This window comes from Trachypithecus francoisi, unplaced genomic scaffold (genome assembly GCF_009764315.1).
Source record: "Trachypithecus francoisi isolate TF-2019V2 unplaced genomic scaffold, Tfra_2.0 Lachesis_group5, whole genome shotgun sequence".
NCBI classification, from domain to species: domain Eukaryota; kingdom Metazoa; phylum Chordata; class Mammalia; order Primates; family Cercopithecidae; genus Trachypithecus; species Trachypithecus francoisi.
In genome coordinates, this window is record NW_022681470.1 from 144,410,831 (window position 1) to 144,438,195 (window position 27,365).

General features: G+C 55.0%; 1 protein-coding gene across 15 annotated transcripts in view; it reads left to right on the top strand.

The window, feature by feature from the left end:
* The window catches only part of PTPRS (protein tyrosine phosphatase receptor type S), a 140,235-nt gene that overhangs the window by 45,979 nt on the left and 66,891 nt on the right, over nt 1–27,365 (top strand). For 10 of the 15 annotated variants that reach the window (XM_033195655.1, XM_033195661.1, XM_033195660.1 and 7 more), the window contains exons 1-4: nt 3,918–4,055; nt 11,205–11,389; nt 23,581–23,726; nt 24,340–24,481. In XM_033195655.1, coding sequence (XP_033051546.1) covers nt 11,299–11,389; nt 23,581–23,726; nt 24,340–24,481 — 379 coding nt within the window. In that variant the 5' untranslated portion in view covers nt 3,918–4,055; nt 11,205–11,298. Of the gene's footprint in view, nt 1–2,986; nt 3,266–3,917; nt 4,056–11,204; nt 11,390–23,580; nt 23,727–24,339; nt 24,482–27,365 lie in introns of those variants that run through there. The other 5 variants (XM_033195656.1, XM_033195659.1, XM_033195663.1 and 2 more) reach the window with 2 other exon arrangements.

Below are 27,365 nucleotides of genomic sequence, written 5' to 3' on the forward strand. Positions count from 1 at the left end.
TTCCACTGGGTCTGCCTAGAATGTGCCCTTCTCTCCCATCCTCTACCCACTCCAGCCCTATCATTGCCTACCTTGACCCCAGCCTAGTCATCCCCCACAGTCTGCCCTCCCCACAGCAACTGAGGATGTCTGTGAGTACCTGAGTCAGGGTCCATCCTTCCTCTACCCACAGCCTTCCATGGCTCCCACCTTCCTCAGGGTCAAAGCCCAATTCCTCCCAGAGGCCTCTGAGGCCCTGCGCATCCTGTCCCATTCCCTCCCTCCCCTCCCTTCCTCTTTGTCTCCCCCTCCTCACTCTGCTCCAGCCACACGGGCCTCCTTGCCATTCTTCCAACACACCAGGTGTGGTGCTGCCCCAGGGCCTTTGCATGGGCTGAGCTCTCTGTCTGGAATCCTCTTTCATTTTCTCTCACCTCCTTCTGGTCTTTATTCGTATGTCACCTCCCCTCTCTCCTATCCTGTATTTATTTTATTTTACATTTTTTTAGAGACAGAGTCTTGCTCTGTCACCCAGGCTGGAGTGCAGTGGCACCATCATAGCTCACTGCAGCCTGAACTTCCTGGCCTCAAGCGATGCTCCTGCTTCAGACTCTCAAGTAGCTGGAACCACGGGCATACACCACCAGGGCCAGCTAATTTTTTTTTTTTTTTTTTGAGACAGAGTCTTACTCTGTTGCCCAGGCTGGAATACAGTGGCCGGATCTCCGCTCACTGCAAGCTCCGCCTCCTGGGTTCACTCCATTCTCCTACCTCAGCCTCCCGAGTAGCTGGGACTACAGGCGCCGCCACCTCACCCGGCTAGTTTTTTTTGTATTTTTTAGTAGAGACGGGGTTTCACCGTGTTAGCCGGGATGGTCTCGATCTCCTGACCTCGTGATCCGCCCGTCTCGGCCTCCCAAAGTGCTGGGATTACAGGCTTGAGCCACCTCGCCCGGCCCCAGCTAATTTTTTTTAAGTTTTTGTAGAGATGATGGGCTGTATTGCCCAGGCTGGTCTCAAACTCCTGGCCTCAGGCGATCCTCCCGCCTCATCCTACGACCCCCAACCCCATCATCTTCAGATCCCTTTTACCACCATCTGACCCACAGTGCATTTTATTTCTGTTGTTTCTCATGTGTCACCCTCAACAGAGCATCCGCGCCCTGAGGGCAGGGATCTTTGTCAGTCTTGGTCACTGTATGTCTAGAATTGTGCCTGGCATAGGTGCTTGGAAATGTTTGTTTAGAAAAGGGTAGGCTGGGCTTCACCTTATTACAGGCTCACGTCTGTAATCCCAGCACTTTGGTAGGCTGAGGCAGGAGGAACACTTGAGTCTAGGAGTTCGAGACCAGTCTGCGCAACCTGGGGAGGTCCCATGTCTAAAAAAAAAAATCCAAACATTAGCCAGACTTGGTGGCGCGTGCCTGTAGTCCAGGCTACTCAGGAGGCTGAGGTGGAAGGATCACTTGAGCCCAGGAGGTTGAGGCTACAGTGAGCCATGATGGTGCCACCGCACTCCAGCCTGAGCAACAGAGTGAGACCCTGTCTTGCAAAAAGGGTAGGCGAAGATGCCTGCTTTGTGACAAGGGCACACAGTGTGGCTTTTGGAGGAGAATAAGGTTGGAGGGGCTCTCCTGGGTGAGGCTGGGCCTGATTGTGCAAATGTTTGCTGAGAACCTCCTTTGTACCGTGGACCTGTGCTAGGTGCTGGGGACACTGGGTGACGGAGACAAACCCTGCTCTGCCCACCGAGGTCACAGTCTGGTGGGAGAGAAAGACCCGGGACTAGGCACATTTAGGGCTCTGTGCTGATGGGGCCACCCAGCCAAGGGGGGAGGGCACCTGGCCCAACTTCCCCAGCACCTCAGGGGCAGCTATGTCCCCTGCCAACTGCGGTCACCACTGTGGAATAGGAGCAAGAGTCTGTCTCCACAGAGACATGGGCAAGAGGCCCAGAGAGGGCAGGACTGGCTGGGAAGGGGCTGGCAGGAGCCAGGCCCGTCTGCCGCAGGTCATACAGCCCCAAGCCTCCTGACAGTCTGGATTCATTGAACGCCTGTTCAGTGCTTGACTTATGTGGCAGATGGGGAAACTGTCAGCCTGAGAGGTACGGGTCCTTTCTTGACACACGGGGCATCCCTGGATTCAAGCTCGAGTCTGTATGAGCCCCCTGCCTTGCCACAGATGCAAACAAGGTGCCTACTCTGCTCCTGAGGGCCCACTGTGTGCCCAGCCCAGTTGGGGAGGTCACGCTGGTTGCTCCTATGCCTTCATTAACACAGGGCACCTCCTATGTGCCTCTGGTGGTGCTGGGGCACCAGGCCGCCGCCTCCATGAAGCACCGACTGTGTACCTCGTGGGATGGGAGGCGTCAAGGCATCTTGTGTTTATTTCCTACTGTGTGCTCTGTGTCAAAGGGGCAGACGGAGCCTGTGTGCAGACACAGACCACCTACTGTGTGCATGGTGCTTTGTGGACTAGGCCACCTAGTGCTGGAGGTGGGGTGGGGGGATTCCATGCTCCATTTTGCAGAGGGGGGAAACTGAAGCATGGTAAGGGAAAGGGGTGGTGTGGGATTCCCCAGTGAGGGAGGCATTATTCGATGTTTGAGGGAGGTGGGAGACACCCACTGAGGTAGCAGTGGGAGGGCATGGATGGGAGCCGTGGGAGTGGAGTTGTCTCTGCTGGGCACTCACAGCCGCCTGTGTGTCTCCCATCAAAGCCCACATCCTTTGCCCCACTGAGTAATGGCTTCTAGAGAGTGGGGCCGTCTGTCTCCAGGATGGCCCTGTCCCTAGATAAACCCAAAGGACTTGAAATTATTCGTGATGTACCCTCAGTTCCGGGGCCCCAGGCCTCCAGCAGCACTGTGGTGAGAGCTCCACCTCTGAACCCAAACCCTGGTTCCAATCCCTGCTCTTCCTGGCTGTGGGCAGCCGTTTCTCTCCTTCTTGGCTCCGTTCTTTGCAGAATGGGGGTGATGATGGGCCTGCCTCCTAGAGCCGTGGCCAGTGGCCTGAGGAAGCACAGCTGATGACAGCTGAGAGCTCAGGACATCCCGTTGGCGTTGGCGTTCGGGCTTCGTCCTCAGCGCGGATGCTGGGAAGAGAGGCGTTTTCACCAGGGATGGGAGCAGACACGGGAGTCCTTGGGTCTCCATCCCGGCCCCCGCCCCGCGCCCGAGACCCTCAGGTCCCACTGGGCTTCTGCATTCCGGGCCTCTCCAGTGGAGTTTTCAAACCTGCACCCTGGGCGCGGCGCGGGCTCGGATTGGGCGCCCAGACAGGTCTGCCCCTCCCTCTCCCTCTGCTCCAGTGTCGCGGGCCTGGCACGGCGGCCCCATCTGTTTCCAATCTGGCCCTGCGCTCTCCGCCCCCTCCTCCGGCTTGTGGCGAGGATGGGGGCCTCTGCCACGGTGTTCCCCCATTCATTTCCCTGGACCCCCAGCGGGAGGGAAGCCTCTGCGCCCGTGCCCCTCCCCCACCCTCTGGTCTAGGAGGGGAAAGAGGGGACGCCTCTTCCCCTCCGCTGCTGGGCCTCAGTTCCCACCTAGACTGGGAGGGGAACTCTGCCCCTTCTCCGACCTCCTGTATTTGGGTGTGTTTGGGGAGCCCTCCGCCGCCCCGTTCGGCATCCAGCCTCCTCATCCGTTGCCATGGCCACGATCAGAGCTGTGGAAGCGGGGAGCAAGGTAGAGGCTCCCAGTGGGACCAGGCTTAGGGAGGGAGGGGTCTTGGGTCATGCCCTCCCTAGGGCGCCCCTTCTCTCAATGCTGCACGGACCCCTGCGGAGGCTCTCTGCGCCTCCAGATGGGGCTCCCCTCAGATCCCCCCGCCCCACTTCCGGCCGGGGCCCATCCCTGCCCCCCCAATCCTCCTCCCCGGGGCCGTCCCCTGCAGCCCCGCCCCCTGCAGCCCCGCCCCTTGCCCCGCCCCCAGGCCGAGCTCCCCAGGCCGAGGCCTCTCCCGAGTCTTCGCTGCGCGCCGCGCTCCGAGCGGACCGAGGGACGCGGGGACCGGCTGCGGCGGGCCCTGTGGAGGCCTCGCGGGGCCCGGGCCCGATCTCCGAGCCGCGGGGTGAGTGCGCCCGGGACCCCCTTCCATCCCGAGGCCCGGGCCGCGCCAGGCTTTGTCCCTCTCTTCGCTCCCACTCCGTGCTCCGAGACGGGGGACGCGGGGGTCCCCCCAGCCTAGAACGGGCCTGACCGGGCGGGCCTCCCTCCAGGGACAATTTGGGCCTGCTGCTGCCTGGCGCCCCCCCATTCAGGCCCGTCGCTTACACTTTGGAAAACTCCAGACCGTTATGCTCCGCAGGGTCCCCTCCCCCGCCTGGCCCCCAGCCCGACCTCCTCCCCCCACCCCTTCTCCTCCCCCACCTCCCAGGGGCGGAGCCAGGCGCGGGGCAGCCTTCGCTGCCGGCCCGGGGGAGCTCTGATTGGGGACTTCGCAGAAGGCAGAGGAGGCAACAGGACCGCAGAGGGGGCAGGTAGCGGTGGGGGTGCGTGGCAGGAATTCCTGCTGTTAGCCAACTCCGAAAATCGCGAAAGTTTACCTCCAGCCATTTGTTTCAGCTCCCCTTGAGCCTGGGGACCCCACGTTGCCTCTGTGCTTTGTTGGGGGGCTTTAAGAAACTGGGGGCTTGGCCTCAGGGAGGGGTCTGTGGTGGTGTCTTCTGGGACGGTCAGGGCAGCTCGTACCTTTCCGTTACCCATTCCCGTCCCTGAGCTCTAAGCCGTTCCAGTCCCCGAGTCCTGAGCTGATGGAATTTGGTGACCCTCCCCAAGGGGCTTCCGGCAGACCCCAGGCTGGCGTCAACCCCAAGCCCTGTCTGCTCCTTCCAGAGCCTCACCCCCACCCTTTAAGTCTCAGCCAGACCCCCTAGGGTGGATGTGAGGATGTCCCCGTACTGGCTTCCATTGCCTGCGGTAGTCTCTGTCTATGGTCCCAGTTTCCATCTCTGAAACCCAGGTGACCCCAGGGATGATGTGGATAAAGTACCAGGTGGAGCTGGGTATGCAGCAGGCATCCAGTGCACGCAGCGGCTTTGCCATGTTCCTGGGGTGGGAAGAGGGCTTCCATCCAGAGGGTTGACAGACCCACAGTGGGAGCACAGCTGTGATGGGGTAGCGCAGAATGGGTCTTGATCCAACCTGGGGCATCCAGGAGGACTTCCTGAAGGAGGTGACAGCTCAGCTGAGACCTGAGGATGAGTGCGAGGGCTGAGATTTGATGGGGATATGGAAGGGTGTGCTGGGTGTAAGGAACAGTGGGTGTAAATGCCCCTATGGGAGCCAGGGGCCACAAGTGGGGGGATCAAGGTGGCATGGGAAGCCTGGCATGGGGGATTGTGGCGTGACGGGGTCAGTAGAGGCCGGACTGGCAGCTCTGGAGGCTGAGGTAGCAGTCTGAGTTTTAATGCGTGTTGATGGGAGCCATGGGGGTTTTAGAGCAGAGGAGAACGGGGCTTAGCTTGGAGTGGAGGCATCTTGTGGCTGCAGCTTATAGGATGAGCTGACTGTGACCGTGGGCCAGCTGGGGAAGGGTGTGCCAGGTGGGGGACCTGCATGGGAAGAGGCTCAGAGGCCTGAGACAGTGTATTCTGAGAACTGCAGGACCTTTTGGGAAGAGGGGGTAGGGAAGAGATGGATGCAGTCACATCAAGAAGGGCCCAGAACACCGAGCACAGGAGCTGGGAGCCACCGTGGGTGTGTGAACAGAAGCAGGGGTGCCCCCAGATCTTGGCGTCTCAAGTTGTTCCATGAAGCCAGCATGGGGGACACGCCGATGGGGCGATTTTGGCAGCCCGGGCGCCTAGGGGTCATGGACCCTGAGCTCGATTGAGAGCTGGGCTCTGGCCTCAAATCCTAACCCAGCCCAGCCCCCTTCTCCATGCAGGAGCCTCGGTTTCCTAATCCGTTAAACAGCAGGAAACACAGCATCTAATGGGGCTCAGCACCCCAGGGGCACCCAGTGGACTTTAATGATTTCCCTCTCCAGGGCTGGGCCTGGTTCCCTGTCTGCCCCACCCTTCCACTCCTGGCCACCAGGACCCCTGGGGACAGTGCCCTAAGCTATCACTTCTTCCCAATACAATCAATAGTCAATTAAAGCCAGGTCCCCCGTCTTCAGTTCCGGGAAGGGCCAGTCCCACCCAGCCCCTCCCTGAGCCCGTTTCCTGATAGGGAGATAATGGTGACCTGGGAGGGACAGTGGCTTGGCCAGAGCTGACTTGAGCCCACCAGTGGCCACAGAGCCTGGGCTTGCTGCCCAAGGGAGCCCTCGCTGCCTGTCCCTGCTTGAGTGGATGTGGGAGTGACCCCGGTCCAGGGAGGCTGGAGGCCAGGGTCCAGTCCTGGAAATGACATTCCAGGCGGTGGCATGGGAGAGATGTGGGTGGGGGGTGGATGTGAAGGTGGAGATGTTGTGCAGGGTGAGGGTCTTTTCCCTGAGTCCTACTGCTGGCATCACCAGCCTCAGCTTCTCCTGCCCTGGGGTGATGGGATGGCCCCTGAGGGTTAGAATTAGGCCCCCAGACTCCCGCCCCAGGACAGGGCAGGGTAGACTCTACAGCCGGAGCCGGGGCTGGGAGAGGCACCCGGAGGCTCCTCCTGCCCGAGAAGCCCCCACCTCGTGCGGGTGACATAGCCTGTTTGCTGCCCGGCCTGGGTCATAATCACCCCTTTATGCTCCCTGGACCGCGTGGGCATGCAAAGCCGGCTCCTAGATCGCGTGACCCATGCCCTGGCGCCTGGTTGGAATGGGTGCCCACTCGCCCTCCATTAGCACTGCAGGGGAGTCCCCAGAGGCGGCCAGCAGGCTCTACCGGGCCCAGAGAGAGCTGTTCAGAGATCCCGCAGTGGCTAGGGAAAGACAGTCACAAGATTAAACATGGGCTCTAGACCCGAGTCCCACCCCAGCTGGGGGCCTTGGCTGAGTCCCTGTTCTTCCGTGAACCTCAGTTTCCTCATCTGTAAAAGGCAAGCGCCTGCCTCTGACCAGCTGCCACAAGCTAGTGATGGGCAGCCTAGCCCCCGAGAGCCAGGTGGGGTGGGCAGAGACCCTCCCTGAGCCCCACGTGGGTTCAAGGTCCAGCAGTCCCTCCTTCCCCTTCTCCCTAGCCCTGGCGCAGCCTCACTGGCCACCATGGGCGGCCATGCTTTTCCTGACAACCCTGTCATTTCCTGGGAGCTTGCAGATGACTGCACCTGACTTAGTTTCCCTTTCTTGGCAGTGGCAAGGCTGGTGGCCCAGGCTGCCTTGTTGCAAGAGGTCATGGTGGAGGGTTGACCTGGCACCAACCTGACTGTGCCCCTCCCTGCCCAGGGCCACGTAGGGCTCCTGGCTGTCCTGTGGGTCTAGTTTGTGTGTGTGTACCTCTCTGTCCTCGTCTCTCCCCCTCTCCCTCCTAGGACCTCTTGGCGCTGCCCCCTTGCTGTTCCTCATGCTGTTCGTAGTGCACAGACACCCTTGCCCCCAATTCCCATTCACCTTTTGGTCCTCACCCAATATTAAATCCAGGAATGGCCCATGCAAAGGCCCGGGGGTAGGACTGGACTATACTTGGGGTGTTGGAGGAACAGCAAGGAGGCCGTGTGGCTGGAGCAGAGAGAGGAAGGGGAGAGAGGGAGGAGGGGAGAGCAGGGAGGGGATGGAGCAGGTCGTACAGGACCTGGTGGGCCTCAGCAAGGACTTGGGCTTTGACCCCGAGGCAGGTGGAAGCCATGGAGGGCTGTGGGCAGAGGAAGGACAGGCCCTGACTCAGGTGCTGGCAGATGCTTTCTGCTTTCTGTGGGTGACACAGACGGAGGGCGAGGGCGGAAGCTGGGAGACCAGGGTGGAGGTGACAGTGTCCATCCAGGCCGGTGACTGGGGCTGGAAGAAGTGGAGGCAGAAGAATGAGTAAGAAGTGAGCAGTTTGGGGACGGATTCTGAAGGCAGAGCTGATGGGACTTCGGGATCTTGTCTCCCAAGTCCTCACAGAGGACCCCACACCTGGAGTTTTCGTGGAAGCAGGAGTCAGTAGGAGGGTCGTGGGTGTGCAGGGTCGTTTCCGCATCATGGGAGGTTCCCCTAGGGAGGATTGGCACCTAAGGGACCCTGGAATGTTTTGTGTTTTGCAGCGGTAGTGTCTGAACCCCACTCCCTGGGCCCCTCCCACCACCCTATTCCTGAGGCATCACCCGTGCCTCAAATGCCCCTGTTGCTATAGCCCCTCGTCCCTGCCCCTGACAGGGTGGAGTGGTGGATCTAGGGGGAGTCGATGGCCAGGCCCTGCCTGCCTGTGCCTGGCTCAGCCTTGTCCTGCCCAGACATCAGGGAGGTGTGGGCCCAACATGGCCTCTGCCGTGGGAGCCAGGGTGTAATTAGGGCTGCCCGGTTTAGAAGGTGGCTGCCCTGAGGTCCCCGTGGGATGTGGGAGAGTCATCTGTGGCTGGGGCCCTCCATATGTGTGCCCCACCTAGGCTCTCTGTGCAAGTGACTCCTACCCGTGCTGTCTGCGCTTCAGGTTTGCTATGTTGCCTCAGTTTCCCCAGAGGCTCTCTGCAGGCCTGCCCAGCTGCTCAAAGTGATCTGGGACTGACCTCGCCCCACCAGTGTGGCCAAGCAGATGTGCATTTCTGGGCAGGGCCAGCCACTGTGGTCACCCTAGCCCCAGCTGGCCACAGGCTGTTTTCTCCATCTGGGGCCACCGCCTTCCTTGTTGGCGACTTTTGCTCTTAAAGGGCCAGGGCGGGGACTCAGAGTAAGGGACTGTGCTCTAGGCTTCATTTCCTTCATCTTCCCAGTCCCCAACTGGTTGTGTCCAAGGTGTACGTAGAGTGTGACTATGCGTGTACGTGTCTATGCAGCCTGGGTGTGTGCACATACGTGTGTAGGAAGGGAATCTGACTTTGTGCGTCTCTCTTTGGCTGGCTGGTGCACGCACCTGTGGTCTGCTGACTGAGTGGCCTATCTATAGTCTGACAGTGTGCCGGCACCTGTGTCTGCGTGTGACGTTGACCTGCTTGTGCACCTGTAAGTATCTCTGATCTAATTGCTTGTTTGCAGTTCCCTGTAACCTAACTGTGTACGTGTACTGCCTGCCCCACCGTGACCCTGTGTCAGTATCTTTTCTGGCTTGGTGTATGTCTGTGGTCTGATTTTGGGCCTGTGTTTGTGGTCTGACTATGTGCAAGTTTTATTTGCCTGATTGTGCGTGTGCGTGTGCCCATCTCTGCTGCCTGACTGTGTGAATACATTTGTTTCTGTGTCTCTTGCAGATACAGAACTGCTTGCAGTCTGACTGTGTGTCGGTGTGTGTTGGTGATTTGACTGTGTATATCTGTGTATGTCTGTGGCCTGATTTAGCAGGCATCTGTGCCTGGTCTGACTATGTGCCTGTGGCCTCACTATGTACACCGAGGCCCCCCCAATCCTGTTCCTCACCCTAGGCTGTGACCTGGGCACTACCCGCCCATCCTTCCCCTGGGACCACCCCAGGGCTGGGCGAGGTGACCGCAGCTGGGTATTTTGGGAGTCAGAATCACAGAGGCTGCCCCGTTATTATGCGCCACCAGTTCCTGTGGCCACGGCCTGGACCCGCCCAGGGCATGGGGCTGGCATGGGTGCCGGCCTGACTGGGCAACAAAGATCTTATCCTTGGGCCTCTCCCTGCCCCTCCCTGGCCCTCTGACCTGGCTCTGGACAGAGTAGAGATTGGGGAGATGGGGAGGGGGCCGTTCCAGGGTTCAAGGTGTGTGATGCGGGATCCTTCTGCCCAGGAGGAGTTGAGGTTCTTGTAGGAGAAACGTGCTGAATGATGAACATCTTTTCATTTAATTTGGGAACCAGGGTGAATACCATGGAGCATAACCTTAGTCTTATCTGATGCTCTGGGATGTAGAATGTGGGGGGGTTGACCTTTGAGGGGCAGAGAAGGGCTTCCTGAGGAAGTGACAGCTGAGCTGAGACCTGTCATGTGGTGGGGGACAGCATTCCAGGCAGAGGGCACAGCAGAAGCAAAGGCTTGGAGGTGGGACTGAGCTTGGCCGGCCTGGCTGTACCTCCAAGCGAGGGGAAACAGTGAAGTCAGCAGGAGTGGCTTCCCCTGGGGGCTCCGGGAGCCATGGGAGGTCTTAGAGCAGGGCAGGGACAGGCAGGTGTGTGGGAGAGATTTGTCTCATGACTTGGGAGACCAGGTTTTTTTTTTTTTTCTTTTTTTTTCTTTTTTTTTGAGACGGAGTCTCGCTCTGTCGCCCAAACTGGAGTGCAGTGGCCGGATCTCAGCTCACTGCAAGCTCCGCCTTCCGGGTTTACGCCATTCTCCTGCCTCAGCCTCCCAAGCAGCTGGGACTACAGGCGCCTGCCACCTCGCCCGGCTAGTTTTTTGTATTTTTAGTAGAGACAGGGTTTCACCGTATTAGCCAGGATGGTCTCGATCTCCTGACCTCATGATCCGCCCGTCTCGGCCTCCTAAAGTGCTGGGATTACAGGCTTGAGCCACCGCGCCTGGCCTAGGACCAGGTTTTAGAGCCAGACAGCAGCGTAGTTTGGAGTCCCCTCCTTCCTGAGAAGCAGCCTGTGAGTTGGAGAAAATCGGGGCTCAGCACCCCCAGAGGTCCTCAGTCCTGGTGTGGGGCTTGGTCTGAGTCACGGGCCCAGCCCGGGTTGGGGACTCATGCTGGGGTTGGGGTTTCGCTGGTGGTTGGAGGCTGCCTTAGTCCATTTGGGCTGCTATAGCCAAATACCACAGACCAAGTGGCTTGTAAATGACAGAAATTTGTACCTCACAGTTCTAGAGACTGGGAGGCCGAAGATCATGGCAACACAGACTTGGTGTCTGGTGAGGGCTGTCTTCTGGTTCATGGAAGGCATCTTCTCCCTGTGTCCTCACGTGGCAGAAAGGGCAAGGGAGCTTTCTGGGAAATCTTTTATGATACTAATCCCATTCATGAGGTCTCTGCTCTCATGACTTAGTCACTTTCCAAAGACTCCGCCTCCTATTACCATCATAGTGGGGACTAGGTTTCCACATAGGATTTTCTTTTTGGCGGGGGAACACATGAATTCTGTAGCAGGGGCCCAGCACTTTCATTCCATCCCATCACCCCGTGATCTTTCCCCATTTTCCCATGAGCAGCCCCTGCAGGACCCTCCCCTGCTCCATGTGACCCTCCCGCTGCCTCCTCCAGGAAGGTCTCCTGGATTTCCCCACTCGCCTCTCACAGCCCTTCATTGTCTCTGCAGACGCTGCCCCATCTGACACTCGGCTCAAGGCCTCTCTGTGAGGGACCGGGGGGCCATCCCCCTCCAGGGCGGAGATCGGAGGTCGCTGCCAAGCATGGCGCCCACCTGGGGCCCTGGCATGGTATCTGTGGTTGGTCCCATGGGCCTCCTTGTGGTCCTGCTCGTTGGAGGCTGCGCAGCAGAAGGTAAGAAGCTGGCACGGGGTGTGCAGGTATCCGCGTGTTTGTTTACCGGTGTGCATTTATGGCTGTGTGTGTGTGAGTACGCTCCCCACCTCCTCCCGGGGGCCCTCCATTTTGCCAAATGGAGCTTTTTTTTTTTTTTTTGAGGCGGGGTCTCGCTCTGTCGCCCAGGCTGGAGTGCAGTGGCGCAGTCTCAGCTCACTGCAAGCTCTGCCTCCCGGGTTCACGCCATTCTCCTGCCTCAGCCTCCCGAGTAGCTGGGACTACAGGCGCCCGCCACCATGCCCGGCTAATTTTTTTGTGTTTTTAGTGGAGACAGGGTTTCACCATGTTAGCCAGGATGGTCTCGATCTCCTGACCTCGTGATCCACCTGCCTCGGCCTCCCAAAGTGCTGGGATTACAGGGGTGAGCCACGGCGCCCGGCTGCCAAGTGGAACTTTTATGCTCCACAAATGAGGCTGAATGCTGAGGGCTGTGTGCTGAGCCCTGAGAGATTCAGAGATAAAGAACAATGCTGGTATTCATAAATAACAGTAACGATGGTGGTGGGGTCTGTTTCCCCAGCATCAACTCAGCACCAGGCTCCATGCTAAGCCCACATTTTACCTGCTTCCTCTCCCTTGAGCCTGACAAAACCCAGTGTGTCAGTTCTGTTACCTTCCATGTTTTCCGATGAAGGAAAACGAGGCTCAAAAGAGGCAAGGACTTATTTGAGGTCACTCCTTAGTGAGCCACAGAGTTCACCTTTCCTTGCTGTGGGCAGTAGCTATACCTGGTGGCAGACACGCAGACAGACAAACTGTCTCAGGCGGAGCCAGGGGAGGCTTCTTGGGAGAAAGGGCATTGGGACTGGGGTTTTGTGAGTGTATAGGAGTTCGCCAATAGAAAAGCTATTCCTCTTCAGGATGACAGCACCCGGGAAGGCCTGGAGGTGAAAGAGGTTGGTATAGTTTAGAGATGGGCAAGGAAGCATTTCTGGCTGTAATGTGAAGAGGATGAGGGTCCATTTGGGGCCCAATGCCAAGACCCACCATGAAGGATCTGGAGAAGGCATCACTCAGGCCCATGAGGACATACGGGATCAGGGGAGTAGGGAAAGAGACTGGGTTCTACAGTCAGGCTGGGTTTGAATCCTGGCTCTGCTGCTAACCTGCTGCACAACCTCGGACTAGTGGCTCAGCCTCCTTTACCCACCGTCACAGGGCTCCTATCATTATGCACATCCAGCATTCTTATGACGTGGACATGTCATAAGCCCCTGCCTGCTGCTGGGCACATAGCAGGCCAGCAATCCTGTGTTACCACAAGCATAAGTGTTACTGCTGGTGAACAAACTGGAGACATACACCCCTGACTCATTCATTTGTGCTTTTTCTTATTTTCATGCTGCTTTTTTTTATTGTTGTTTCTTCTTTTTGACATGGGGTCTCACTCTGTCACCCAGGCTGGAGTGCAGCGGCAGGATCTCGGCAACTCCACTTCTCAGGCTGAAGCGATCCTCCCACCTCAGCCTCCCAAGTAGCTGGGACTACAGGCGTGGACTACCATGCCCGATTAATTTTTTAAATTTTTTGTAGAGATGCGGTTTCACTGTGTTGCCCAGGCTGGTCTTGAACTCCTGAGCTCAAGCAATCCACCTGCCTTGGCCTCCCAAAGTGCTAGAATTACAGGTGTGAGCCAGCCATGGCATCCGGCTTCATGCTGTTTTTTAGTAAATGCCACTATACGTTCAGCTCAGCCAGCACACCCTGATGAGGTGAATGCGATTATCAGCATCCCCGTCATACAACTACGGAAACTGATTGCACCACTGCACTCCAGCCTGGGCAACAGATTCAGACCTTGTCTCAGAAAAAAAAGAAAAGAGATGGGCTAAAGCGCCTTGGCCTCCCAAAGTGCTGGGATTACAGGCATGAGCCTCTGTGCCTGGCCTGGCTAATATATATATATATATTTATGTATTTATGAGATGGAGTCTCGCTCTTGTTCCCCAGGCTGGAGTGCAGTGGCACAATCTCGGCTCACTGCAACCTCTGCCTCCCGGGTTCAAGCGATTCTCCTGCCTCAGCCTCCTGAGTAGCTGGGACTACAGGCGCCCGCCACCACGCCCGGCTAATTTTTGTATTTTTTTTTTTTTTTTTTTTTTTGAGACGGAGTCTTGCTCTGCCACCCAGGCTGGAGTGCAGTGGCCGGATCTCAGCTCACTGCAAGCTCCGCCTCCCGGGTTTACGCCATTCTCCTGCCTCAGCCTCCCGAGTAGCTGGGACTACAGGCGCCCGCCTCGTCGCCCGGCTAGTTTTTTGTATTTTTAAGTAGAGACAGAGTTTCACTGTATTAGCCAGGATGGTCTCGATCTCCTGACCTCGTGATCCGCCCGTCTCGGCCTCCCAAAGTGCTGGGATTACAGGCTTGAGCCACCACGCCCGGCCAATTTTTTGTATTTTTAGTAGAGATGGGGTTTCACCATGTTAGCCAGTTCAATCTCCTGATCTCATGATCCTCCTGCCTCGGTCTCCCAAAGTGCTGGGATCACAGGCATGAGCCACTGAGCCCGGCCGGCCTGGCTGATTTTTTAAATTTCTTGTAGAGATGGAGTTCTTACTATGTTGCCCAAACTGGTCTAAAACTCACGGGCTTAAGCAATCCTCCACCCCAGCCTCCCAAAATACTGGGATTACAGGCCTGAGCCCCAGTGCCTGGCCTGGCTAATTTTTTAGATTTCTTACAGAGACGGAGTTTTTACTATGTTGCCCAGGCTGGTCTCAAACTCTTAGATTTAAGCGATCCTCCCAACTCAGCCTCCCAAAGTGCTGGGATTACAAGCGTGAGCCACTGTGCCCGACCAGAAGTGGCCATTTGAACTTGAGCTGCCTGGTCCCACAGGCCAAGTTCCCCATGACCACACTCCCTCAGGGACCAGAAGCCAGGTATAGCTGTGCTGTGATCTGTCCGGCCGCCTCCAGGGCCTGAGTCTTCCTGGCCTCTCTCCACTGCATTGGGGATGTCTGGCCTTCAGTACTGACCCCTTTCAGTTTTTCTTTTCTTTTGTCTTTTTTTTGAAATGGAGTCTCGCTCTGTCGTCCAGGCTGGAGTACAATGGTGCAGTCTCGGCTCACTGCAACCTCTGCCTCCCAGGTTCAAGCAATTCTCGTGCCTCAGTCTCCCGAGGAGCTGGAATTACTGGCACCCACCACCATGCCCTGCTCATTTTTGTATTTTTAGTAGAGATGGGGTTTCACCACATTGGCAAGGCAGGTCTTGAACTCCTGACCTCAGGTGATCTGCCCACCTCAGCCTCCCAGAGTGCTGGGATTCCAGGCAAAAGTGCTGGGATTCCAGGCGTAAGGGAACAATTTCTGCTCCAGAAACCACTTCAGATCCAGTGGGGCCTTCCCAGGATGCCGTGGGGCTGGCCCCGGGCAGAGTTGGAGGGGACAGGGTGGGTGGGTCACCAGCTCTGGCACTGAATTCTTGTCTGCAGAATCTGAAATGGAAAAACAGATGGCACCAAGCCAGGCCACGGAGCGGGAGGCTCAGGCCCGTTGCCTCCAGAGAGAGCCGGGTTCGCTTCCCAGCTTTTTTGATACTGGCAACACCACCTGAACTTCTGCCTCTTCATCTAAGAAACAGGGACATCCATGGTACTTGTGGTCAATAAAGACCCACAACCCCATTTATCCAGCCTGTGTTATTTTCAGGCCACTGGAGCCAGACAGGCCTGGGTTGGAATCCTTTCTCTGCCCATCACATGCCGTGTGACCAAAGGCAGGTCCTGTCTCTTTTTTTTGAGATGAAATCTTGTTCTGTTGTTCTGTTGCCCAGGTTGGAGTGCAGTGGCACGATCTCGGCTCCCACTGCAGCCTCTGCCTCCCGGGTTCAAGCGATTCTCCTGCCTCAGCCTCCGAGTAGCTGGGATTACAGGCGCACACCACCACGCCTGGCTAATTTTTGTATTTTTGGTAGAGGTGGGGTTTTGCCGTGTTGGCCAGGCTGGTCTTGAACTCCTGACCTCAGGTGATCTGCCTGCCTCAGCCTCCCAAAGTGCTGGGATTATAAGTGTGAGCCACCGCGCCCGGCCTCTTCACCTTTCTGAGCCTCAGTTTTGCTCCTCCTGGCCACAGGCATAAAACAGCACATGGCGTGTCTTTGTGCCTCTCGAGCTGCAGGTGCGCAGCCCTCTCAAGCCCCAAAGGTGTCCTTCCTGCGTCTCTGCCCCTTTGCTGAGAAAAAGGTGGGGAAGCTTTGTCCAAAGGAGAGATTCCAAGCATCCACAAGACATTTTCTGACGGGGAACACAGTGGGCAGACAGCTCTTCCAGGCTGGCTCAGATCCCAAAGCTGCCTGGAGAAGACGGAGAGGGTATTTGCTCTGCAGTGGTGGGGGTAGTTCTGAGAGGTAGAACCCCTCCAAATCCGAGAGCAGGCAGTGATGTTGGGAGCTCCGTTTTCTCAAGGGCCACCAGACACTGAGAGGAAATCTGAGGTCCCAGGGAACTGAGGCTGTCCCTTGGCCTTTCTGCTGAGAGCCACACAAGCAGGTATTTCAGCCCAGTGTTCTGGGGACGCCCAGGCTGCAGTGGCATAAGGGACTCCTGACCAGGCCTGCAGTAACCCAAGAAAGCTCCACAGGGGAGGTGCTGGCCGAGCTGAGGTTGAAGCTGCCAGACGAGAGGAGGAGGAAGGGACCCCGGGAGAAAGGAACAACACAGACAGTGGCTGATTGTAGCACCCGCCCGGTCTTGCTTGCTGGAGTGGAGGGGGCAAGGGGTGTGTTCTGGCTCCAGGTCAGACAGGCAGCTGGATGCGTCTCTACCCGCAGCCAGCTTCTGCCCTTCCTTCCAGCAGCTCCAGAGGGAGAGATTTTTACCAGAAGTAACATTCTTGACCCAGCCACAGTGACTTTTCCTCATGTCCTTGGCTGAGGACTCATGGCCCTGGGTCACAATTACTGAGGCCAGAAGGAGGGGGCAGGCCCAGGCTCAATGTGGAGCAAAACATCTGCCCTAATCAGGCTCAAGGTCTGGATGTGGAAGGAGAGTAAGATGTCGGCTTGGAGGCAGAAACCCAGGTTCAAATTCCAGTGCTGTTTTTTCTGAGCTCTGTGATATTTTTTGTGGTGGTTTGTTTTTTGAGACAGAGTCTTGCCCTGTCACCCAGACTGGAGTGCAATGGCGTGATCTCAGCTCACTGCAACCTCTGTCTCCTGGATTCAAGCAATTCTCCTGCCTCAGCCTCCCGAGTAGCTGAGATTACAGGTGCCTGCCACCACGCCGGGCTAATTTTTGTATTTTTAGTAGAGATGGGGTTTCACCACGTTTTTCAAGTTGGTCTCGAACTCCCAACCTCAGGTGATCCTCCCACTTTGGCCTCCCAAACTGCTGGGATTACAGGCGTGAGCTACCACACCCAGCTTCTGAGCTCTGAGCTCTGTGGACCCATTAACATTCCTGAATCTGTACTGTGGGACTGGCTGTTGTTTCATCAGAGGGATAAATAGGAGTTGAGGGGCCAGGCGCGGCATCTCACATCTGTAATCCCAGCACTTTGGGAGACCGAGGTGGGTGGATCATTTGAGGTCAGGAGTTCGAGACCAGCCTGGCCAACATGCTGAAACCCCGTCTCTACTAAAAATACTGAAATCAACCGGGCGTGGTGGTGGGCGCCTATAATTCCAGCTACTCTAGAGACTGAGGCAGGAGAATCGCTTGAACCCGGGAGGCGGAGGTTGCAGTGAGCCAAGATTGCGCCGCTGCATTCCAGCCTGGGCAACAGAGCGAGACTCCATCTCAAAAAAAAAAAAAAAAAAAGGTTAAGGGAGGGCGTGCATTCCTGTACATGGTGGGTCTAGTGACTTTTTTTTTTTTTTTTTGAGATGGAGTTTTGCTTTTGTCACCCATGCTGGAATGCAATCTGGCACGATCTCAGCTCATTGTAACCTCTGCCTCCTGGGTTCAAACGATTCTCCTGCCTCAGCCTCCCGAGTAGCTGGGATTACAGGCGCCTGCCGCCACGCCCGGCTGATTTTTGTATTTTTTAGTAGAGATGGGGTTTCATCATGTTGGCCAGGCTGGTCTTGAACTCCTGAACTCAGGTAATCCAATCCTCTCCCAAAGTGCTGGGATTATAGGCATGAGCCACTGCACCCAACCAGGTGTAGTGACTTTTCGGACAGATGCTCAAAGCAGACACATATGGTCATATCAACAGGAGGAGAGCCTTGAGTGAGGGAGGTTAGGCTGGTCAGGCCATTGGGGCAGGAACTCTGTTTTGTTTAAAGCCCAGCCCGGGCTATGGATGGGTAGGCGTTGGGGCCCACAGGAACCTACACTTGGAACCTCAGGCCTTCTTAAGGTCTCTCTGGACTTCTGAATAGCTGGAACTTTCCAGAACTTTTCTGGTCAATCTATGTGGCCCCTGGACTCACTTCACCCATTTCCAGCCGGTAGTTGAGGCTCAAAGTCCTAGTGTTGCTCAAGTTTGAGTTGTTAGACCTCTGCCTCTCCTCAGACCCCAATCTTTTACTTAAAACAAAGTTGTGCTCCATTTTTTCTTTAATCAGCTCACTTTTTTATTTAAGCAATTTTTTTTATTTTATTTTATTTTATTTTATTTTTTATTTATTTTTTATTTTTGAGACGGAGTCTGGCTCTGCCGCCCAGGCTGGAGTGCAGTGGCCAGATCTCAGCTCACTGCAAGCTCCGCCTCCCGGGTTCACGCCATTCTCCTGCCTCAGCCTCCCGAGTAGCTGGGACTACAGGCGCCCGCCACCTCGCCCGGCTAATTTTTTTTGTATTTTTTAGTAGAGACAGGGTTTCACCGTGTTAGCCAGGATGGTCTCGATCTCCTGACCTCGTGATCCGCCCGTCTCGGCCTCCCAAAGTGCTGGGATTACAGGCTTGAGCCACTGCGCCCGGCCTTTTTTTTTTTTTTTTTAACAGACGGAGTGTCGCTCTGTCGCCCAGGCTGGAGTGCAGTGGTGTGAGCTCAGCTCACTGCAAGCTCCGCCTGCTGGGTTTGCCCGCCATTCTCTGGCCTCAGCCTCCTGAGTAGCTGGGACTACAGGCGCCCGCCACCATGCCTGGCTAATTTTTGTATTTTTGGTAGAGACGGGGTTTCACCATGTTAGCCGGGATGGTCTCAATCTCCTGACCTCGTGATCCGCCTGCCTCGGCCTCCCAAAGTGCTGGGATTACAGGCGTGAGCCACCGCGCCTGGCCTACTTAAGCAATTTTATGGTTTAAAATAACTTCAGGCCAGGTGCAGTGGCTCATGCCTGTAATCCCAGCACTTTGGGAGGCTGAGGCGGGCAGATCATGAGGTCAGGAGATCGAGACCATCGTTGCCAACACGGTGAAACCCCCTTTCTACAAAAAATACAAAAAAATTAGCCGGGCATGGTGGCAGGTGTCTTTAGTCCCAGCTACTCGGGAGGCTGAGGCACGAGAATGGCATGAATCCGGGAGGCAGAGCTTACAGCGAGTCCAGCCTGGGCGACAGAGTGAGACTCTGTCTCAAAAAAAAAAAGTAAAAATAAAAATAAATAACTTCAGCTGGGCACGGTGGCTCACACCGCTAATCCCAGAGCTTTGGGAGACCGAGATGGGAGGTTCGCTTGAGCCCAGGAGTTCCAGACCAGCCTGGGAAACATAGCGAGACCCTGTCTCTAGAACAGATTAAAAATTAGCTGTGTGTGGTGGGAAGCACCTGTGGTCCCAATTACTCAGGAGACTGAGGCCAGAGGATCCCTGGAGCCCAGGAGTTTGAGGCTGCAGTGAGCTATGATTGCACCACTGCACTCCAGCCTTGGGTGAGCGTGAGACCCTGTCTCTGCCAAAAAAAAAAAAAAAAAAAAAAAACTAAGAAAAATAAAAAATAATAAAAATAACTTATTCAATTTGTCTTTAGTTCTAAATCTGAAAAGATAACGAAGTGAAAGTCTCTGTCCCTGTGTCCAGCCACTCAGCTCCCTGGAGGCAGCACTGTTTCTACACGTACACACAATCGTTCTCTTTTTTCTTTTTTCCTTTTTTTTTTTTTTGAGACAGAGTTTTGGTATGTCACCCAGGCTGGAGTGCAGTGGTGCGATCTCAACTCACTGCAACTTCTACCTTCCGGGTTCAAGCGATTCTTCTGCCTCAGCCTCCTGAGTAGCTGGGATTACAGGCACGCACCACCAACCCTGGCTAATTTTTGTATTTTTAGTAGAGATGGAGTTTTCACCATGTTGGTCAGGCTAGTCTCAAACTCCTAATCTAGAGAGCCCGCCTCAGCCTCTCAAAGCGCTGGAATTACCAGCATGAGCCACCACGCCCCACCCTTTTTCATTTTAAAAAATCATGCAACTATACTTTGTTTGCTATACTTTATTACCTCTTGCTTATACACACCCCCCTCATTTAATAGTTTATCTTCTTGTTCCTACCCTAGTAGTTTATTTTTAAAAGCATCCTGGCCGGGCGCGGTGGCTCACACCTGTAATTCCAGCAAGTTCGAAGGCTGAGGCAGCTGGATCACCTGAGGCCAAGAGTTCGAGACGAGCCTGGCCAACATGGGGAAACCCTGTCTCTACCAAAAATACAAAACTTAGCCGGGCGTGGTATGCACCTGTAATCCCAGCTACTCAGGTGGCTAAGGCAGAAAAGTGCTTGAACCAGGGAGGCGGAGGTTGCAGTGAGCCGAAATCGCGCCCTGCCCTTGAGCCTGGGTGACAGAGTGAGATCCTGCCACAAAAATAAATAAATAAATAATCAAAAAGCATCCCGAGGCCGGGCGCGGTAGCTCACGCCTGTAATCCCAGCACTTTGGGAGGCCGAGGTGGGCGGATCACGAGGTCAGGAGATCGAGACCATCCTGGCTAACACGGTGAAACCCCATCTCTACTAAAAAATACAAAAAATTAGCCAGGTGAGGTGGCGGGCGCCTGTAGTCCCAGCTACACGGGAGGCTGAGGCAGGAGAATGGCGTGAACCTGGGAGGCGGAGCTTGCAGTGAGCCAAGATCGTGCCACTGCACTCCAGCCTGGGCGACAGTGCGAGACTCTGTCTCAAAAAAAAAAAAATCCTGATGTGAAAGGATCCCTTGAGGACAGGAGTTCGAGACCAGCCTGGGCAACATGGCAAAACTCAGTAATTTTTTGTATTTTTAGTAGAGACAGGGTTTCACCATGTTAGCCAGGATGGTCTCGATCTCCTGACCTCGTGATCCTCCCACCTCCCAAAGTGCTGGAATTAGAGGCATGAGCCACCACGCCTGGCCCTTTTCCCCTTTTTGTATTTATGTAGTATTCCGCTGCTGCATAGATAGCCCGGCATTCACTCGATCAGTTCCTTTTTATTGGATATATAGGCTGCTTCCTGAGGACTCTTGTAAGTATGTTGCAGCCCTCAAAACAAAACAAAACAAAACAAAATTAGCAGGGCATGGTGGCGGGCGCCTGTAGTCCCAGCTACTTGGGAGGTTCAGGCAGGAGAATGGTGTGAACCCGGGAGGCGGAGCTTGCAGTGAGCGGAGATCACGCCACTGCACTCCAGCCTGGGCGACAGAGCAAGACTCTTTGTCTCAAAAAAAAAAAAAAAAAAATCTCAGCAGTAGCTCCATTCATCTTAGGGGATACGTTGTAACATTCCTGTGAACGGAAATGTAGTATCCCTCTGGGAGATGCAAAGGTTACTGTAAAAATAGTCAGTAAAAAGGAAACAGTGTTAATGAATTCTCCACAGATATGGTAGCCTGTCCCAGGTGCAGCTGATTGAGGTTACTCTAGGGTGTTAAAACAGGGGTACTCAGCCTGGTGCAGTGGCTCACGCCTGTAATCCCAACGCTTTGGGAGGCCGAGGCAGGTGGATCACAAGGCCAGGAGATCGAGACCATCCTGGCTAACGCCGTGAAACCCCATCTCTACTAAAAATATAAAAAACATTAGCCGGGCATGGTGGTGGGCCCCTGTAGTCCCAGCTACTCGGGAGGCTGAGGCAGGAGAATGGCGTGAACCTGGGAGGTGGAGCTTGCAGTGAGCCAAGATCACGCCACTGCACTCCAGCCTAGTCGACAGCGAGATTCTGTCTCAACAAAAATAATAAAACACGCGTACTCCAGGCCAGGTGCAGTGGCTCACACCTGTAATCCCAGCACTTTGGGAGGCCAAGGTAGGTGGATCACTTGAGGTCAGGAGTTCGAGACTATCCTGGCCAACATGGTGAAACCCCATCTCTACTAAAAATACAAAAATTAGCCAGGCATGGTGGTGCGTGCCTATAATCCCAGCTACTCGGGTGGTAGAGGCAGGAGAATTGCTTGAACCTGAGAGGTGGAGATTGCACTGAGCCGAGATCGCGCCACTGCACTCCAGCCTGGTGACCTGGTGACAGAGCGAGACTTCATCTCAAAAACAAACAAACAAACAAAAACCACTCCTACTCCAGACTTTATTGCAGAGACTGAATGAATACATCAGGTAGTCATGGAGGGTGAAGAATGTGGGTGTGAAAACCAGCCTCGTTCAAAGGAGCGTGTTCAGCTCAGCCACGGCCTGGCTGCATGTCCAGCCAAAGCAAGTCCCTTGCCTGGTTTGTATCTCAGTTTCCTCACATATAAAATAGGGATTGCAGAGCCGGGTATGGTGGTTCACGCCTATAAATCCAGCAACTTGGGAGGCTGAAGTGGGAGGATTGCTCAAGACTAGGAGTTTGAGACCAGGCTGGACAACGTAGCTACTTGGGAGGCCAAGGTGGGAGGATCACTTGAGGCCAGGAGTTCCAGACCAGCCTGGGCAACATAGTGAGACCCCATCTCTCTGTAAGACGGAGTCTCACTCTATTGCCCAGGTTGAAGTGCAGTGCCGTGATCTCGGCTCACTGCAGCTTCCATCTCCAAGGTTCAAGCAATTATTCTGCCTCAGCCTGCCAAGCAGTTGGGATTACAGGTGCCCACCACTATGTCTGGCTAATTTTTGTTACTTTAGTAGAGATGGGGTTTCACCATGTTGGCCAGGCTGGTCTTGAACTCCTGACCTCAGGTGTGATCCTCCAGCCTCAGCCTCCCAAAGTGCTGGGATTACAGGTGTGACGGCCTGTACCTGTAGTCCCAGCTCCTTGGGAGGCCAAGGTGGGAGGATTGCTTGAGCCTGGGAGGTCTAGGCTGCAGTGAGCCAAGACCGTGCCGCTGCACTCCAGTCTGGGTGACAGAATGAATCCCTATCTCTTAAAAAAAAAAAAAGAAAAGAAAAGAAAAGAAAAGAAGCCCAGGCGCAGTGGCTCTCGCCTGTAATCCCAGCACTTTGGGAGGTCGAGGCAGGCGGATCACGAGGTCAGGAGATGGAGACCATCCTGGCTAACATGGTGAAACCCATCTTTACTAAAAATACAAAAAGGTGTGGTGGCGGCGCCTGTAGTTCCAGCTACTCAGGATGCTGAGGCAGGAGAATCACTTGAACCCAGGACACAGAGGTTGCAGTGAGCCGAGATCACGCCACTGCACTCCAGCCTGGGTGGCAGTGTGAGACTCTCTTTGAAAGAAAAAAAAAAAGAAAATGAAGATCAGGATATCACTGCCCCTGCATGCTGTTGGAGAGGTTAAATATTAAATATTAAATATTACTCCCCCTTTCTGAGCTCCTGCCTCTAGCTCAGACCACTCTCGTGGGCACTGACCCCTTGTGTCCAGCCATGTCCTGGATGCCTCCCGAGAAGCTGGAGCTCTGGGTTCGAATACTGGCTCTGGCCTCATATCCCATGGTCACCCCCATGCTGGGTGCCTCAGTTTCCTCACGTGTCTCGCCAGGGAATTAGACCAAGTTATCTTCTGGCAGGTGTTTTCAGGGCGCTCCAGGGTTTGGCTGGTCACCATGGAGGGGGGTTCAAGTGCTGAATGTAGGGACCCCACATCTCACGGGTCTCCCCTTCCATCTTTCCCAGTGGCAGTGTGTCTGAGCAGGTGTGTCCAGGTGAGGTTGTGTCCATGTGTGGGCAGATGTGGCTGTTGCAGGTGGAAGTGGGGATATGTGGCTACCTGGGTGCCATGGCGGGGGGTGAGGTGGAAGGGTGTTCATTGTCATCCTTGCTTTCCTCCCTCTCTCTCCATTGGCCACGTGGCATTTCTATGGGCAGAGGGTGGAGGGCAGGTTTTCATGGCTCTGTGGTATCCTAGCCAGATGCCTGGACCCATCAGCTCCCCCCTTCTTTCCGCTGTATCCCCAGAGCCCCCCAGGTTTATCAAAGAACCTAAGGACCAGATCGGTGTGTCCGGGGGTGTGGCCTCTTTCGTGTGTCAAGCCACGGGCGACCCCAAGCCACGAGTGACCTGGAACAAGAAGGGCAAGAAGGTCAACTCTCAGCGCTTTGAGGTGAGTTGGGGTGGGGAGAGGCAGCCTGGGGTCAACGCTCCCCCAAGGCAGGGCCACAGCATCTCAGCCACAGAAGACACCGTGGACACATTCCCCAGGTGGAGCACAGGCACTGGTGGCCAGGCAAGTGTGGCTGTGCAGACTCCAGCTGGGGTCCTGCCCGCTGTTCTCATTTGTTCTACCAGCTCCATGCTGTGTGGCCTCAAGCAAAGCCCTGCCTTCTCTGAATCTTCTTCACAGCTCAGTGTACACAGCACCAGTGCACACAAAAGGAACTTTACAAGACTGAATATGTGTACATGATCACACATGCACATTGCCACATTCCGCATGTCTTCACACGCCTTTGCGTGCCTGTCACATGGGCTTGCAAACATTTATCACAGTCACACATGCACACAACACCCTGTTCTTACATGTACCCAAATCTGTACTCTGTGTTCCAAGCATTTATACTGGACACCGGCACACATGCACATTCAGCCTCCAGCTCTTCTCCCAGTCACCCCCAGGATCATGGGGCTGACTGCCATCCCCCTATAGCCCAGCCTAGACAGGAACCTTCCTGGGGACGCCAGCCTCACCCTGTCCTTTTTTCCCCTGCCCACGGCAGACGATTGAGTTTGATGAGAGTGCGGGGGCAGTCCTGAGGATCCAGCCTCTGAGGACACCGCGGGATGAAAACGTGTACGAGTGTGTGGCCCAGAACTCGGTTGGGGAGATTACAGTCCATGCCAAGCTCACTGTCCTCCGAGGTATTGGGCTCCCCAGGGTGGGCGGAGGATGAACCGGGCCCTGGGCTTTGGGGACAAGCACCAAAGGAATACATGCAAGTGAGCCCAAACCTTCCTACTTTGGTTTTTTTGGGAGGACCTTGATCTCCCTTCTTGAACCAGTAACACTCTCAGGGCCCAGAGCCTACTGGTGGGGATTTATTGTGCCTTTGCAAGAAAGGAAGGAATTGAGAGACTAGAATCATCCTAATTTATAATCTTCATCATGTGCTTCTGATGACAAGAGGCTGATCCAACTCAGATGGGTTCAAGTGAGAAAGATAATTGATATGCAGAATTAAAATTCCGTGGAGTGGCTGGCTTCAGGTTTAGCTGGATCCAGGGACTCATTGAATTTTCTCAGAGTTCACTCTCTGTCTCGGCTTTGTTTCCTTCTGTATTGATGTTATCCTTAGTGCGAATTCCCCCACCCCCAATGAACTTGGATCCCGTGCCCCTCCCTGAACTAATCACTGTGGCTCAGGAGGAACAAACACTCTGATTGGCTGGACTCCTCCCTGGAGCCAAGAGTGAGTGTCATTTCACCAAAGGAATAAGGATAAACAGGATTGGGCATGGCGGCTCACACCTGCAATCCCAGCCCTTTGGGAGGCTGAGGTGGGAGGATCACATGTGAGACCAGACTGGGCAACATAGTGAGACCCCATCTCTACAAAAAATAAAGGATGAACAGATGCTAGGTAGGCGGAAATAGCTGCCCCACTTCCCCAGACATTCACACGGGCCTGCGGGGCTGCTTGCTGGCCTTGTTCAGGTGCAATTCTTTTTTTTTATTTTTGAGACAGAGTCTTGCTTTGTTGCCCTGGCTAGAGTGCAGTGGCACTATCTCAGCTCACTGCAACCTCCGCCCCCCAGGTTCAAGTAATTCACCTGCCTCAGCCTCCCGAGTAGCTGGGATTACAGGCACATGCCACCACACCTGGCTAATTTTTGTACTTTTAGTAGAGACGGGGTTCACCGTGTTGGCCAGGCTGGTCTCAAACTCCTGACCTCACATGATCTGCCCACCTCGGCCTCCCAAAGTGCTGAGATGATAGGCATGAGTCATTGCGTGCAGCCTAAGTGCATCTCTTGAACAAGTTGCAAGGGGTTTATAGGGGGCTATCTGAATGATGCTGTTTTATAATGAGGAAGCAATTTTGTGAACAGACTCTTATTCAGCATCATTTCAAACAGCCCCTTACAAACCTCTTGCCCAACCATTCTGTGCTGCCTTCTCCATTGCAATTTGGTTTTAGCACTGGACCCAGCCGGTGGAGCTCAAGTCCTGGCTGCCACTTGGTTGCTGTGTGACCTAGGGCAAGTTAATGAACCTCTCTGAGCTGCAGTTTTTTCATCTCTAAAGTTGGGCTGGGTGCGGGGGCTCACGCCTGTAATCCCAGCACTTTGGGAGGTCGAGGCAGGTGAATCACCTGAGGTCAGGAGTTCAAGACCAGCCTGGCTAACATGGTAAAACTCCATCTCTACTAAAAATACAAAAATTAGCCAGGCAAGGTGACGTGCACCTGTAGTCCCAGCTATTCGGGAGGTTGAGGCAGGAGAATCGCTTGAATCCAAGAGGCGGAGGTTGTAGTGAGCTGAGATCACGCCATTGCACCCCAGCCTGGGCGACAAGAGCGAAACTCTGTCTCAAAATGAATGAATGAATGAATGAATGAATAAAAATAAAATGGCTGGGCACAATGGCTCATGCCTGTAATCCCAGCACTTTGGGAGGCCAAGGTGGGTCGTGAGGTCAGGCGTTCAAGACCAGCCTGGCCAAGATGGTGAAACCCTGTCCATACTAAAAATACAAAAATTAGCTGAACGTGATGGTGGGCACCTGTAATCCCAGCTACTCAGGAAGCTGAGGCAGGGGAATCATTTGAACTCAGGAGGTGGAGGTTGCAGTGAGCCAAGATGGCGCCGCTGCACTCCAGTCTGGGTGACCAGAGCAAGACTCCGTCTCGGGAAAAAAAAAAAAAAAAGAAACCAGTTAATAATGGTTCTCACCACAAGGGGTAATTCTGTGAACCAGATGAGTGAGTGAGACAGGGAGAGAGATTAGCACAATGCCATATTTGGTCAATTCTACTTCCCCGTTCTTACGTGCATCACTGGTTATGATTCTGGTTTAGTAAGATGCTTGTTACCAATTCTTCTGCAGCTCCCAAGTGGGTGGGCTGCACCTGTCACCCACAGAGACATCCCAACCATGAACATGAGCCACTGCCAGCCGTTGGAGGTGACCTCTGCATGTCGCTTCCCAAGATGAGGCTATTCCAGTGTCCTCCAGGGCAGCCCCGCTGTGACCAGCTTGGAGCCCTGGGCGGGGGTATCACAGCTGCCCTAGGCGTACTTGATTTCAAACTCTGGTCCCATGAAACTGGGACTGGCATCACAGGCGAGTGACCTGTAGAGTCATACAGGATCCCTCCCTCAGAAAGGCCCTGTGCTTTGGCCTGTAATCCCAGCACTTTGGGAGGCCAAGGCAAGTAGACAACTTGACGTCAGGATTTTGAGACCAGCCTGGCCAACATGGGGAAGCCCCAGATGTACAAAAATACAAAAATTAGCCAGGCGTGGTGATGTGCACCTGTCATTCTAGCTCCCGGATTCTTGGGAGGCTGAGGTAGGAGGATTGCTTGACCCCGGGAGGCGGAGGCTGCAGTGAGCTGAGATTGCGCCACTGCACTCCAGCCTGGGTGACAGAGGGAGACTCCATCTCAGAAGAAAAGAAAGAAAGGCCCTGTGCTTTTTGAAGCTCTGCTGTTGGCCACGTGCCGTGGCTCACACCTGTAATCCCAAGGCTTCAGGAGGCCAAAGCAAGAGGATCACTTGAGCCCAGGAGTTGGAGACTAGCCTG